Below are 16379 nucleotides of genomic sequence, written 5' to 3' on the forward strand. Positions count from 1 at the left end.
TATATATATATATATATATATATATATATATATATACTTTAAAAAATCTCACAAAACCAACGCATATATCTTTAAGTCAAACAGTGTCAATTATTAATTTATTACGTTAATTTCAAACAGATTGAATGAATCAAAAATCGATTAAAAACCCTTTGTTTTTAAAATATATGTATTATGATTTTTTTTCTTACAAAAATGGAATGACCACAAGTTTTATAAAATAAAAGTTCCAAATATTTCTTTCGATCATGTTACAGTAATAAATGAAATGTAAAGGCAGCGTCAGTTTGGATTGTTGATTTTACATAGCAGAAGCGGATACAAAATCTAAATTTACACACTTAACATTAAAATGTTAAGTGTCTTAAAAGACTACTGTTCCTAAGAATTCAAAGGTAAGATATTTCAACTAAAAATCAAACCAACATGTCTAAAATTAAATTTCTAAATGTGTACTACTGATATATCGATGTTTATGTCAATAATCGCATATTAGCGATTCTTAAATTATCGATATAAATCGAGCATCACTATTCAACTGCTCAACTGTCAAATCTTATTACTAAATGCCACTACAGTACAATATTTTTGTAGTTTTTCCGATTTGAAAATAAATACATAATTATGGGAAAAAGTAAAAGAGGTGAATATTTATATAGATGTAAATGTTGCTTGGATGAAGTAGGCTTAAAGAATATGTGGACGGAGTATTACAGAGATGGTGAAAGAGAGATTTATGGGGAAATGTTGACGGACTGTTTTGCGCTTTCTGTGAGTATTATGATGCTTATATTAGAGCTTATACATTACATTGTTTATTAATAAGTACTGTTTTAAGTATACTGTGTAAAAAAAATAATAAACTTAGCTTTGAACTCCCTAGAAGTCGATTAATGTATAAACAGCGTGATACTAGACTTGGTTGATGATATATAAATATTAACTAAATTATGTAAACAACACATCTATATTACTGATTAAAAAAGCATAAGAACTTAGTTTCTTGCCGGTTTTTATAACATGTGCACTAGAAGTAAGGATAAGCTTATAACGCCAAGTTTCCGACTCCGCAAAGTCAATAAATCTTTCTTGGGGCAAGGTATCCGTTTCTATTATAAAATTCCGCAGACATTTTTAAATTTTCCGTTTCGTAAATTCAAATCATTTATAAAAAATACATTGTTAAAAAAGGTATATTATTCGATACAAGATTTTGTAGATAATAAAAAAATGTGGAATTAATACCTGTTGACTTCCAAGCAGAATTTATTAATTTAAATAATTGTATTAACTAACATGACTTTGTATTTTTTATATGTTGAAAAAGAGTTAACTACTGAGTTTCTTGCAGGTTCTTCTTGGTAGAATCTACTTTCCGAACCGGTGGTAACTTCACTTAATTGTTAAATGACAATTCAAAAGTGCTTGTAAAAGCCCACTTGAAAAAAGTTTATTTCGATTTTTGTTTTTTTTTTTTTATTTATTAATTCTGAATATTTATATTTAATTCTATACTGTTTTTATTATGATTAAATGTTACAAGAGTCTAGCTGATTGAAGAATGTCTGTTCTTTCAGTGGGAACAACCACCAGGAGACACAGAGATGGAACACATATGTGAGACCTGTGTGTCTCGTCTCCGAGATGCAATGAACTTTAAAAAAGAGATATTATACACGGAGCATTTGATTTTGGAACAATTAAAGAATGGTGTGTGAATGTAAAAATATTATTATAGGCAAAGGCATAACAATTTAATACCTTTTGTTTCAAGTGCAATACCTTGAGCAACTAAAAATAATTTTGAAATATATAGATACATAACTTATGAGTTTTTAATTAAATTTATATTTTATCTTTTTATAAAAAAATTTGCACATTTTTTTTATTAAACTGAAATAATAGTAAACAATTACTTTATTTTTTTTGGCTTATATTTGTGCCAAAAAGGGCACAGATTACTTCGCCAATGTCACGTGCGATGGAGAAGACACGATGGAGATTGATCGGTTTGGTGGAGATTACATGCTCAAATTAATTTTAAAGGCATAGGCGTACTAGACGCATTGGAGACCCATAACCTTATCTCCAATTACTCCATATTATGACAATTTTTCTTTCATTTTTGGTCATCAGTTTTTAGTGTGTAGTTCTATTTTTATTTCTACAAAATATTATTAACATGACTTATTTTTCAGTAACCAATGAGCACATAAAGCAGGAGGAAGAGTCTGAAGATGAAATAGAAACGGAATATTTGAGTATAGAATTTTTAGAAGAAGATGAAAATGAGAGAGATAAATCAGGTAAGCATGATATGATAATTTTGATGTATTCCAAGTAATGGAATGTTGCTTGCCTATTGAAGTTTTTTTATGGTATAGGTTGGCGGACGAGCATATGGGCCACCTGATGGTAACTGGTCACCATCACCCATAGACAATGACGCTGTAGGAAATATTAACTATTCCTTACATCGTCAATGAGCTATGTCCCTCGTGCCTGTAGTTAAACTGGCTCACTCACCCTTCAAACCGTAACACAACAATACTGAGTACTGTTGTTTAGCTGTAGAATATCTAATGACTGGGTGGTACCTATCCAGGCGGGCTTGAACAAAGCCCTACCACCAAGTAAAACTAATTAAATTTGTACTGAAATCTTTGTACAAAAAAAGACCAGCTGAGTTTCTCTCGGCGGCTCTTCTCAGGTCAGGGTATTTTCTTTTCCGAACCAGTGGTAGTGTTTCATTTGACCATCAATAAGAAAGTGTAATGCTTTTCTACGTTGAATAAAGTATTTAGAGTTTGAGTTTGACTGATACTTTGATAACTACTAAATTCAAATACGATAACGAATTGAAATAAAACTATAATCAAGTAGAATTGAACATGTGCGGTTTAAATTAATATTGGTTATATACTTAATGTATATACTAAGCTTAGTAATAAAGATACTCATATCATACTAGGTAACTGGTACCTGGATTTATTTCTCGGATTGTATTAGTAGAAATCTAGTCAGAAGTAGTATGGTGTCTACAATTAATAGTAATTTCAATGCCACCCACTTGAAGCCGTTGCATATCAAATCTCACTACTCTTGTCAAATTGGTTGCTATGATATCCAATAATAGACATATGTAATGATTTGTCCGTATGTTATACAGTAACTACAGCATAAAATAATCATAATCTTAAGATTTAGCATCGGAGTATTGAAGTTCAAAGGCATTATATCAGCGGTCGGCAACCTCTTGGTAAGCAAGGGCCACGAGGTGGCAAAATAAAGTATAGGCGGGCCGCAGTCATGAAATTTATAAGCCCATTAGACCCATAATTAGTTAGTGTTAATTAGTCATATTTGATAGAAAAAGAAATATGCAAATATTTTTAAGACAAACAGAATTTAACTCGTACACATAATGCTTACGTTATGTTTATACATATGTTTGAGCTTTGAAGCTAGAAAAATGAGAGAAAAAAAAAAGAAATGAAAACTACAAATAGGAAACAGATTTTACACAAATTTTAGTGTGATGTCTGTGGTTGCACTTTAGACGCTATTTCTTATGTGTTACCAGTCATATTTGTTAACATTTTTACAAAACAGTCACAAGCCGCGTGTTGCCGATCGCTGCTTTATTTAATAGGTGTTCCACAAGGATCTATTCTTAGTACATTTTCCTTCCTCATGTATATAAGTGACCTATTTGACGTTTTGGAGGATGAGATGGCAGTATTTGCTAATTTAGATATTTATAAATAAAAAATGACGATCAATTTATTTTAAAGAACACAAAAATACAAATTTTAAATGGTGTGTTAGATCTTGTAGATGCTACAGATAGTTGATATTACTATAGATTCTGAAAAGGATTCGCGCATGAAAAATTGGGAAGTAGAATAATCTGAGCAATATGAACAACTGATATTTATTGTTGGAATAAACAAGCAACATCTGCGTCAAGTCACACAACTTCCATTAAAAAAAACGGCGGGAGATTCGTGGCTGACACATTGAGATGGCGAATATAATTATTACGGTGTAATGTGATTATTGATGGTTATTTGTGTTGCGGACTAAATGTTTTTCTTTTGTGATAGTTTGATTGTTATTTTCAATTAAAGATAAATATTTTAGAGGTTAACCTACTTCCTACTTCTGGTTCTAAAAATATATGTTTACATAATGTTGTCTTAAATTTTCGCGATTATTACACATTTAAATAAAACTAGTTATTACGGATTTTAATCGCGTATATTGAATTATTTTGGACATCCCGACGTTTCGAGCACTTTACAGCGTTCGTGGTTACGGGTAGACTACCCGTTTTAGGTTAACTAGTTTTATTTAAATATATGTTTTACTTATTTTGACATTAGAACATGCTCCAATATATTTTTGAAGTAATGTTAAAACGTCGTATTCTTGACTGTTTTCAGATATAAAAATCGAGAGACCTCAAGTGAAACAGGAAAAAGAAGTGTTGATGATAAATAGAAGAAGCAAGAAGTACACGGATGATGATTTAGAGAAGTGTCTAGAAGCTGTCAGGACAAAGGCGTTATCACAGAACAAGGCTTCGATACTTTATAGCGTGCCAAGGAAGGCAATCAGCTCGGCTATTGCTAGTGAGTATAGAAAAAGTATTTTAATAGATTATATTCCAGGATATTGAGGCGTGCATCTTAACCGATGATTGCGGGTTCACACGCAAGCACCGCTGATTCATGTGCTTAATTTGTCTTTATAATTCATCTCGTGCTCAGCGGTGAAGGGAAACATCGTGACGAAACCTGCATGTGACAAATTTCTGAAAGAATACTGAGGGTTAAACCAGATTAAAATTTCATCCCCTAAATGCAGAAGCAACATTTTCATAGATTTTGAGGTACACTTTTTAAACACTAATATGCATCTCCTTACAAACATTTTTCTTATTAATATATATATTTGTTTATTTAAATAATTGATAATTGAAGACGGTGTGTTTTATAATCTGTACAAAATCGCTTTTTATAAAATTTAATTAATCGATTTGATTATTTTTTTCTCATATATTTGTTACTACGGGACACTGAATTTGTTTTTTGAACTTTTCTTTCTATATTCTCGACGTGAGTGTTACGTTCTAAAATAGAAAATGTAAGGTAAGTGTTTAATTTACATATTTAGTATGTTTTTTAACTGTTAGATGTCTCTGTTAAAACTAAACTAGCTTACTAAGTTCTTTAAGATTTATTAATATTGGTTTAATTTTTGTATTTAGTTTATATAACTATTACTAATTAATGTGTTCTTGCCGGTTCTTTACGATAGAATCAAGTTCCGAACCGGTTTAATCTTTATGTTTAAAACAATCCTGTAAAATTACATGAATAGTAAATAATTCTTGATTTATTTTTCTCTCTTAGCGATTTTAACAATAACATAATTTGTTACAAATGAGAGTTTAATTCTATATTGGGTTACTTCTACAAACGCGTTAGTAAAATTCTGACCAAATTCTCTGAACAGATCTCGTTTCGAGCTGATGGTAGAATTCACTAACCTATCATTGAGGATTATGCTTCTATATTTAAAATTTTTGATATTGCCTTGACAGAATAAGTATGATTGGAAATAGAGAGTTTTGTACAGTAATATCGACTACCGTAAAACGAGCGAATTGACCGATATCGATCAGGCTATAATCGCCTATAATGTATCAATTTTAAAGTCTAAATTAGTGTGAAAATCAAAAAATTAATTCAGTGTGTACCCGAAGTAATTATATCATATCACAAAAATGTTAAACGAACAAATATAATGAATTTTGACGTTTTTCATAGATTTTGGGATATGCCCAAGAATCGAATAATTACCGGCATTCGGCGAATGTAGTAGATTTCATTTGTTTTTTCATAATTATAGTCAATAAGTAATTTTATCATTCATTTCCTGTCCTGCCCTATGTTTTGCCATGTATCGCTTAAAAATGCCACATAATTTAAAGTACTCGCATGCTGGATACATTCAATTCTGTAAACGATGAAGCATGCGTTAAATTAGCTTATGTTTAGATTGAATGTTTAATATTTATTTATATGGAATCATTAGTTACTTGTTTATACGGAGATTATATATGTGGAGTAGAGTAGATGTGTATGTTTGTTTCTCTTTTACGACAAATCCTCTAAACCGAATTTGATGATATTCGGTACGAACTTTCACATAACTACAAGTTATATATACTTAAGTATGTTACACAAGTTTAATAGTGTCGGATGACATTGCTTGCGAGCTCGTACACTGATTTGCATAATATCGTGTCTGACACTAATACACTAAACTCAATATCCCTGCACCTGTGACGTCATGTACTAGCATTATTATTATAAGTCCAAGGAAGGACATGGATTATTATGCTTTACACCTGACAAGAAACTACTTAAAAAATATATTAATAAAAAACTTTTAGTTGTACACAATATAGATGAGTCACAGTATTCGTTTGTTTATCTTTTACTTCCATTTTGATATAAAAGTAGTCCCTTTTCATAAATCAATCTTAATAATAAATCAGTTTGCATCCCACTCGCCGAATATTGACCGACAATGCTGATACGCCCTTTTCATACTAAAGATATGATACTCATCACAGTCAATTACGATCAAGCTCTGCAGTGAGCCCGACTTTCTCACAAATCATTTTTATTACATAGTATAAACAAATTTGCTTATGTCTGTCCCTATGTATGCTTAGATCTTTGAAATTACGCAACGGATTTTGGTGCGGTTTTTTTTAATAGATAGAGTGATTCGAGGGGAAGGTTTTTGTATATAATACATGGACAATATAGTAAAGAAACAGTTATCATTTTAGAAATTCCGTTGTATATTACATATTATTTTGGCACGCTAGTAACTTATAAATATTTCTGTGTATTCGTCGTTCGAACTTCACATTGAAAGAAAGAAATTAAATTATACCTAAAGATCGTTTGTGAGGTCGTTGTTTAACAATAATTAAGTAATATTATTATTAATTAGTTTCAATTCATCCACAGGAAGGCAACTACTAGAAGATACGGAACACTCGAAGAAACGCAGAAGACCGGACCTACAGAAACGCCAAGAGAATGTCGACTATATAATGAAATACACGAACGCGACGCCGTTCAAAGGATTCGTGCGAACTGGATACGGATGCTTCTTCTGCTCGATCGAATACGAAAAGCCGACAGATCTAAAGGAGCATACATTGATCGAACATTTCAGCGAAAACATGCTTAGGGTGAATATAATATCCGATCGAAGCGTTAAACTTGATCTGACGGATCTCACGTGCAAAGTTTGCGGAGACAGTATAGACTCCTTGGAGAACTTGCTCGATCATCTCAGGCTGGAGCACAATGTGAAAATAAACACGGACGTCCACAATCATCTAGTTCCCTTCAAATTCGAAAGCGACAACCTCAGATGCGCAGTTTGCTCCGAAGAATTCCTGAGCTTCAAATTGCTCAACGATCACGTGAACTTGAATCATTACAAGAACTACGCGTGCGATGAGTGCGGTCGTGGTTTCATAAACAAGAGATCGCTGCAGTCACACGGCTATAGACACGAGACGGGCGTGTTCACGTGCCAGTTTTGCGCGAAGGTGTTCACGACACGAATCCGTCGGTTAGACCACGAACGATCCGTACACCTCTTCAACAATAAACGTCACAAGTGCGGTTACTGCGGCGAGAAATTCATAGATATAGCCAAGAAGAAGGAGTCTTCCACTTAATGCTTCGGCCGTTTAAGTGTTCGTACTGTAATCTTGGTTTCTATAAGAATATAGAATTGAAGAAGCATATGGTCAAGCATACAGGGGAGAAGGATTATCAGTGTATTGTGTGTAATAAGGCGTACGGGCGTAAATCGACTCTGCGCGAACATATGAGGATACACGCGAATGACAGGCGGTTTAAGTGCGAGCTATGTGGGCAGGCGTTTGTACAGAAGTGTAGCTGGCGTGGACATATGCGCGCCAAGCATGGGGAACAAGTGTAGTCTGTTTATGGGGTTTGTTTGGTCTTGTAAATAAATATGTTGTGTTTTTTATTGAATTCGTTTTATTTATTAACTTTTCAAATTTACATATAATCATGAATTTTTTTTTTTTACTAAAAGTAATATTCAACCCTTATCCAATGATATTCTAATAAACAGATATGTTATACCCATACTAAACAACAGAAAAAAGTGTGCCGCGCCGGGGACCGTTTATTTTACATTTCGTTACAAGTAAAAAGGATAGCTTGATAAAAACAATAAGTAATAGGGATAACTAGATGTTTTAATTACGCAAAACGTATTACTACGTAATTATGATGTGTTATAATGTATTACTACGTAAAACGACTTAAGGCAAACGTCCCAATTAGGACGTTTTCTAGTCTTCAATTTTTGCGCGTTAATAACATATCTGTTTAATGACAATTCAAAAGTGCTTGTAAAAGCCTACTTGAATGAAGTTTATTTCGATTTTGATTTTTGATTGTAAAAAAACTACCATCGTTTCGAGAATACACACTTCGGATCTGAGAAGTACTGGCGAATGAAACTCGAAATTTTTTATGTCATATTTTACAATAATTGTCTTTATAGTACATACAAGTAGTTATAGGCAATGTGTTTTATTTTTTTATTTTTATTTTATAAAATAGGTTGGCGGACGAGCATATGAGCCACCTGATGGTAAGTGGTCATCATCACCCATAGACAATGACGCTGTAAGAAATATTAACTGTTCCTTACATCATCAATGCGCCACCAACCTTGGGAACTAAGATGTTATGTCCCTTGTGCCTGTAGTTACACTGGCTCACTCACCCTTCAAACCGGAACACAACAATACTGCGTATTGTTGTTTAGCGGTAGAATATATGATGAGTGGGTGGTACCTACCCAGACGGGCTTGCACAAAGCCCTACCACCAAGTAATTGGTATATAAAGGCAGACAGACAATTGGGCATATTTAAAATATTACCATGGAAATATTGGAGTTACGGGCAAACGAATGACGAAGTTATCCACCAAGAAATTTGCGATACATTAAATATAAATAAATAAATATAAGACAACATCACATATATTACTTTGATCCCAAAGTAAGTAGCTAAAGCACTTGTGTTATGGAACATCAGAAGTAATGACGGTACTACAACGGTACCACAAACACCCAGACCCAAGACAACATAGAAAACTAATGATAATCTACATCGATTCGACCGGGAGTCGAACTCGGGACCCCGGTGTGGCGTACCCATGAAAACTGGGTACATACTACTCGACCACGGAGGTTACAGGAACATTACATAAAGATTCTCCCTTCGGAGAGCGCTACGGGATCGCTTTTGCTTGCAGCCGTGAAATTAATTGCGTATGAAAGTTTCAGCAAAAGCAGCAGAAGTTCTCATAAACTATTAAACCGATTTGAACATACACCAATATGCATGAACCATTGCTGAGTCGAGATGGCTATATGGTTAGAACGTGTGCATTGAGATCACGTGAGATAAGAGTAAACAAACACACACTCTCATTGGCGAATGAGATTTCACACAAAAACGGAAAAAGAAAAAAAACCTATAAATTATTACAGTATTAAGCCGAGCCCAGTGGTTAGAACACTTGGCATCTTAACCGATGATTGCGGGTTCAAACCCAGGCAAGCACCACTACATACATGTGCTTAATTTGTGTTTATAATTCATATCGTACTCGGCGGTCAAGGAAACCATCGTGAGGAAACCTGCATGTGTCTAATTTCATCTAAATTCTGCCACATGTGCATTCTACCAACCCGCATAGGAACAGCGTGGAGGAATATGTTCCAAGCCTTCTACTTAATGGCAGAGCAGGCCTTAGCCCAGCAGTGGGAAATCTCGAGGCTGTTACTTTTTTTTTATTGCTGATAAATCCGCTATTAAGATGTCGCTTGTTCTGTTTCGCTTCTAATTACGAAGACAATTGCAAAAGTCCTAACACAAAGCATTTAATACAAAATAGTATTTAAGTAAATTAAATACCATTTTGTATTAAACAGACAGACGCGAATCCTTCTATAACAACCTTTTTTTTATGGTATAGGTTGGCGGACGAGCATATGAGTCATCTGATGGTTAGTGGTCACCATCACCCATAGACAATGACGCTGTAAGAAATATTAAAATTCCTTACATCGTCAATGCGCCACCAACTTTGGGAACTAAGATGTCATGTCCCTTGTGCCGGTAGTTACACTGGCTCACTCACCCTTCAAACCGGAACATAACAATACTGAGTACTGTTGTGTAGCGGTAGAGTATCTGATTAGTAGGTGGTACCTACCTAGGCGGGCTTATAACTTATACATATAACTGACAATTATTCAAATTTTATTTAGATATTCGGGTATACCAAATTTAATTAAAAATAGATCAATATATTTTGGTATATATAGCCAGCAATAAATACAAAACGTAACTCTATAGTATACGAATTAAGACCTATTTTAGTGTACATGTCTTAGGTTCATTGAACTTTTTCCAACATGATATACTAGACCATCTTTATTTCTCATCCTATTTCAAGTTGAGATATTATCTTGTATGCTTATCAGTGACGGATTTACAAATCTGCCGCGAGTAGGCTGGTAGGCTATTAAATTTTTGCCGCCTCTACTTTTTTTGCAACATTTATGATTTGTGTTCTATCGTCCTCAGTACATCGGTTTTTTCCCGTTATTAGTATGATTATAAACTAGGTGATATTTCTGTTAGTTACTAGATTGTTTTTCCAACCCGATATGTAGTGACGAGTATACAGATTATGGGCTTAATGTGCATGCATATAGTTATAAGTTTTTTTTTTTTTTTCTGTAACAGATAATAACAAATTTGTGCTAAATTTACCGCTCCTCTAAATCTGTCGCCCTAGGCTCCTAGCCTACTTAGCCTATTGGTAAATCTGACACTGTTGTTTATGGCTTTTTAACAATAATAATGAAAGATCAAAGAGTCATAGAAAATTTTAAACAAACTGAACACGAATTTCGGTATAGTTTATTTTAATTCATCCCAAATTCAAAATGTGTGCTCAAATAGGCAATTTTGTGCTGTACTAGTGTACATACGATATTATCCAAGATATAATTGTTTTCAAGAACATTTAAAGCAGAAACGATAAGATGACAGTCTTTGTTTTAAGTGGCTATCCCATAGCTGTTGTTTGCTTGTCCTTGAAAAGAATAGAAAATAATACATCCCTTTCTTTGTAGAACAACGCAACACCTGCGACAAAACAGTTAAAACGAAAAAACCCAAAGACATACACACAAATGACGACAGCATTGAAACAACTGAGTTTCAGATGAAAATGTTTCCCGAATTCGAAAACTTCGGCAACGATATCAGCGAACTACTCGCATGTTCCAACGCGACCCCAATTCGTTGTAGAGGCGGAATTGGTTATAAATGCTGCTTCTGCACCAAAGAATACCCTGATTCAGCAGACCTTAAGAAACACACCATAGAACAACACGATGATACAACAAAGAAAAGTTTAATTAAAGGAAAATATGTATCATCCTATCTAGTCAAGCTGGATATAACGGGGCTTCTCTGCACGCTTTGTGAGCAAGATATGAATTCTGTAGACGATCTAATCGATCACCTCATAACTGTCCACGGGAAGAATATACATAGGAATGTAAAGAACTACATTCTTCCGTTTAAATTTCAAGGGGAAGAGCTCAGATGTATCATTTGTTACAGTTTATTTAACAGGTTCAAAGTTCTCCAAGAACACATGAGTTCGCATTTCAGGAATTACATATGCAATGAATGCGACGCCGGTTTCGTTACCAGAACGATACTCTTGAACCACATAAAGTGCCACCAGATCGGTTTATTTAAATGCCAATATTGCACGAAGACTTACAATATTATGAGGAAGAAGAGAGCGCATGAGCGCTTAGTTCACATCCATGGGAGTAAGTTGAACAAATGCGGTTACTGTAAAGAAAAGTTCGATAGATATCAGAAGAGAGAGGAGCATTTGGTGAAGGTCCACGGCGTCCGGTCATTGACCTTTAAGTGTCAGGCGTGCGATAAGATGTTCGCGTCGCAGCGTGCGTTGCGCGATCACACGAAGCGCGATCACTTGATGGAGAGACAGCACACGTGCTCGGTCGCGATATGAAGTTCTTCAGGCAGAGTGAGGTGACGAAACACATGGTCAAGCACACGGGTGTTAGGAAGTTTCAGTGTGAGGTTTGTCTGAAGTCGTACGGGCGGAGGAATACGCTTCGAGAACATATGAGGATACACGCGAATGACAGGCGGTTTAAGTGCGAGCACTGTGGGCAGGCGTTTGTGCAGAAGTGCAGCTGGCGTGGACATATGCGGTCAAAACATGGAGAGCAAGTGTAATTCGAACAATATAGCCTTGAATATTCATCGAAGGCAGCCAGTTCTGGCGATCTCCTATGAAAAACTCTACCTCCAAGTGTGTGTAAGTGTAGTGTAAGTGGACTTTACCATTATCGCTGAAACACCCTCAACCATTAAAATTAGAGCATTAAAAAGTGCGGGCAGCGTCCGACCCGGTATCAGGTTCTGTGACTTATTAGCGAGCCAATTGACAATCGCGACGATAATATTCTTTTGTCAACGATATTGAAAATAAAAATTAGATTATATATGAAAGCGAAATACTTCTCACTGATTATTCACATTGACAAATCTCAGACCTGTAATACCTACACGCTTGAAATTTGGCACGTAGGTTCCTTATAGAGAGTAGACATCCGATAAGAACGAAACTCCATCCTTTAGGGGTAAAACGGGGGTTGGAAGTTTGTGTTTTATAACTTTCAACTAATTACAGAACAGTTTTACTCAATAGAAGACTCAGGGCTTTTGGCGGTCAAGAAAACTTAAGGCACATGTGCATTTTAGTTCACATGGAAGGTAAATTCTAATGTAGCAGTGGTGACCATTTACCATCAGGTGACCTATTTGCCATGCTACCTATAACATGAAAAAAAAAATCAATATTGTCTAATTTCGTTCAATAAAACAGTGCTCTGAAACGGAAGTCAAATTCAGTATTCTTAAAAAATGTACATAATATATATTTTATTTACGCATAATTATTATATACTAAAAATATCTAAAAAATTGTTGTTTATTAATGTTGTGACTTAATTGTTGTCGAATAAAATCTTTAAAAATAAAAGATTTATGTTATATTAAAAGTATTTCTTTTATTTGATTATGAAGGGGGACATAACCCCCCTCTAAAAATTATTACGTCATATTTATATGAAATCTAATCTTATATCTATTTGTTTGTTTGTTTGTTGAAATTATTTTTATGAAATATTTTTAATAAATGTGAATACAATTTATTTATTTTTCGCAAATTGGAAATTATATTTCGTCTATTTGTTTAGACACCAAAAATCTTGTTAAAGAAAGCAAGATAACGTGATTCTAAGGCAAAAACATAAGACTTTGGTTATAAATGTCAAATGGACAATCTCGGTTGATTGTACTAACGAGCTATATGATCTATCAGAGAGGATTATACCTTCCTGTCAAATCTTCAAAATCTTCAAAAGCAAGCTGAACAAAGAATTCATTGGAAATGGAATTTAGTGGCATTTGGGCATATTCGTCAAATCTTTGAGTAGCCTATCACTATGACCGCAAACATTTTTAACTTTGCCGTTTCGTAAATTCAAATCGTTTGTAAAAAATACATTGGTAGAAAAAGCATGTTATTCGATACAAGATTTTATAGATGATAAAAAAGCGTGGAGCTAATACCTGTTGACTTCCAAGCAGGATAATTAAAATAATTTAAATAATTGTATTAACTAACATGACTTTGTATTTTTTAAATGTTGAAAATGAGTAGTAAGGTTCTTCTCGGTAGAATCTACTTTCGAACCGGTGGTAGCTTCACTTAATTTTAAAATGACGATTCAAAAGTGCTTGTAAAAGCCTACTTGAATAAAGTTTATTTTGATTTGATTTGATAACCTATGTGCTAGAAAGACAAAATTTTTCAAGCAACTTATCATTGGTATAAATATCTGAATATATCATTCTTATAACCAAGTCGTATGCTATATCTTCTAAGAAGCAGTATTACAGCCATATTTGATATCTATCAAAATTTAAATATATAATTTAAAGCATATATATTAACACTAGCTGTTTTGTTGTGTGTGTTGTGTATGTTTTTAAAATAATCTGCAGAACAAGTTCCATAACGACTTTTTTAATTTTTTAGGCATTTTTGAAAAATTTAAAAAATATTGAAATAAATTCGTTTTCCGTCTTTCATTTTTTAATTTGGGCTGATAATGATTGTTTAAATATTCACAAATATCCAGTGTTTGTTCGTTTAATTTTGAAAAAACCTAAAAACCGTGATAACTCAAAAATGGTTTACTTTTGGAATATGCATATGGGGGTTAAAATTATTGCAAATAGTCACCCCTATCACCTCCTAGCGGATGTACGTCGGATTACCAATAATACAGTAATTATAATACAGTACATAACTACACCGTTACATAAACACAAAGTTACGTCAAGTAAGTGCTTTGCGCACGCTTGGTATATTCCAAAACTGGGCATGAACTATTGTTAATGGTTTTAATATTTGTTTATTAGATACGTGTAACACAAATAAAGTTTTAGTTTTTCATGATTCTTTGTTCTTAGAGGTATATATGTCAAAATAATGGATGAAATTTCAAGGTTTTTAAATTAGAAACTTTCCTGTATGTACCCAAAAAATCTCCGTCTTTGTTTAATTGAGATTAAAGTAATAAATAAGTGCAGTAAAATATATAATTTATTTATAGGGCATCGAAACGAGAAATCAAATCAAGAAGACGATAAAGAAACGCAGTTCAACGCTGTAATAAGTGAAAACAAAAAGCAATCTCCTATAGCTGCTCTTCGAAATGAATTAAGAAAACATGGAGATAACATCGCTACACTACTCATCCATACAAACGCTACTCCACTTCGTTGCCAAAACGATTTCGGCTACACGTGCAGTTTCTGTCCCAAAGCCTACATTAAACCCGCCGACCTCAAACAACATACATTACAAAACCACGATACAGACGAAAAGAGAAATTACATAAAAGGAAAACACGTTCGGAGCTATTTGGCCAAACTGGATATAACCGGTTTGAAATGTATAATATGCGACACCAAAATCGACAGCTTGGACGATATGATGCTCCATTTGAAAGAACACGGAAAGACAATGCATTTGGATATAAACAATCATATCGTACCGTTCAAATTCGACGGGCAGGAATTGAAATGTACAGCATGCAAAATAGTTTTCAATAAATTCAAAATGTTACTCGAACATATGAATCGACATTCGAAGAACTACGTGTGTGATATATGTGGCTCGGGATACGTGAACCGTTCGACGTTCAATCTCCACCATCAGAGTCACGATAAAGGATCGTTTTCCTGCAAACATTGCCCGAAAGTTTTCGAAACTAAAATGAAGAAGAGGTCTCACGAATTGGCAGTTCACGTGCATCTGCAGAAGAAATCCAAGTGCGGTTTTTGCGGGGAGAGATTCAGTACGAGAAGAAAGAAAGAGAAACATATATCTTCTGTCCACGGAGTTCTCATACAGGGCGTGAAATGCCAAGTTTGTCAAAAGATATGTCCAACACAAAGTGCCCTAACTATCCATACAAAGAGAGATCACTTACAAGAACGAAGATTTGCTTGCAATTCATGTGAAATGAGATTCTTTGGTAGTCAAGAACTAAAACACCATATATTAAAACACACCGGTGTTAGGGAATTTCAGTGTGACGTCTGTAAGAAGTGTTTTGGTAAGAAATGGACGTTGAGGGAACATATGCGCTTACATTCAGATGACAGGCGCTATAAATGCGACTTCTGTTCTATGTCGTTTATACAGAGATGTAGTTTAAAAGGACATTTGAAGTCGAAACATAATGGCGCATATACCCTATGCCAATCGAAGAAGGAATTAAGATAAACAAACCAAAGACTTTTTGACTTTGATTTTGACTTACTGAGAATATATTGCTGGAAGGTAATAAATTGTCTATATCTAAATTCTCTTTGATTAGACTTGACTTATATACTCTATATAAAATTTGACAGATCTTTAAAAGGCTATGTCAGAATAAAGTATAGTACGACGCAAATAAGATGTAGTATCTGCAAAATTCGTAAAACCGATTACTGGCGATTTACACAACTATCGCGCCATTCGACGCTATCCGTCGCTATAGTTTCTCGCGTCAGTTCAACCCGAGACAGCAAATTGACGAATATTA

The 16379-nt window shown here is 34.1% G+C and overlaps 1 protein-coding gene across 1 annotated transcript; it reads left to right on the plus strand.

Moving 5' to 3' along the window:
- The first annotated feature begins 547 nt into the window (after window positions 1–547).
- On the plus strand, window positions 548–16075 carry LOC124541407 (PR domain zinc finger protein 5-like). Its single transcript, XM_047119264.1, has 5 exons — window positions 548–771; window positions 1578–1710; window positions 2199–2306; window positions 4446–4634; window positions 14898–16075. The coding sequence occupies exons 1-5, from the start codon at window positions 625–627 to the stop codon at window positions 16073–16075; spliced, it is 1755 nt and encodes a 584-aa protein (XP_046975220.1). The 5' UTR covers window positions 548–624.
- The last annotated feature ends 304 nt before the right edge of the window (window positions 16076–16379 follow it).

This window comes from Vanessa cardui, chromosome 28 (genome assembly GCF_905220365.1).
Source record: "Vanessa cardui chromosome 28, ilVanCard2.1, whole genome shotgun sequence".
In the NCBI taxonomy this organism is placed as follows: domain Eukaryota; kingdom Metazoa; phylum Arthropoda; class Insecta; order Lepidoptera; family Nymphalidae; genus Vanessa; species Vanessa cardui.

Coding starts and splice junctions, on each gene's coding strand:
- LOC124541407 (XM_047119264.1), top strand. CDS start 625: ATGGGAAAAAGTAAAAGAGGTGAATATTTATATAGATGTAAATGTTGC. Junction 1,711..2,198: donor TTTGGAACAATTAAAGAATG/GTGTGTGAATGT, acceptor CTTATTTTTCAG/TAACCAATGAGCACATAAAG. Junction 4,635..14,897: donor AATCAGCTCGGCTATTGCTA/GTGAGTATAGAA, acceptor ATTTATTTATAG/GGCATCGAAACGAGAAATCA.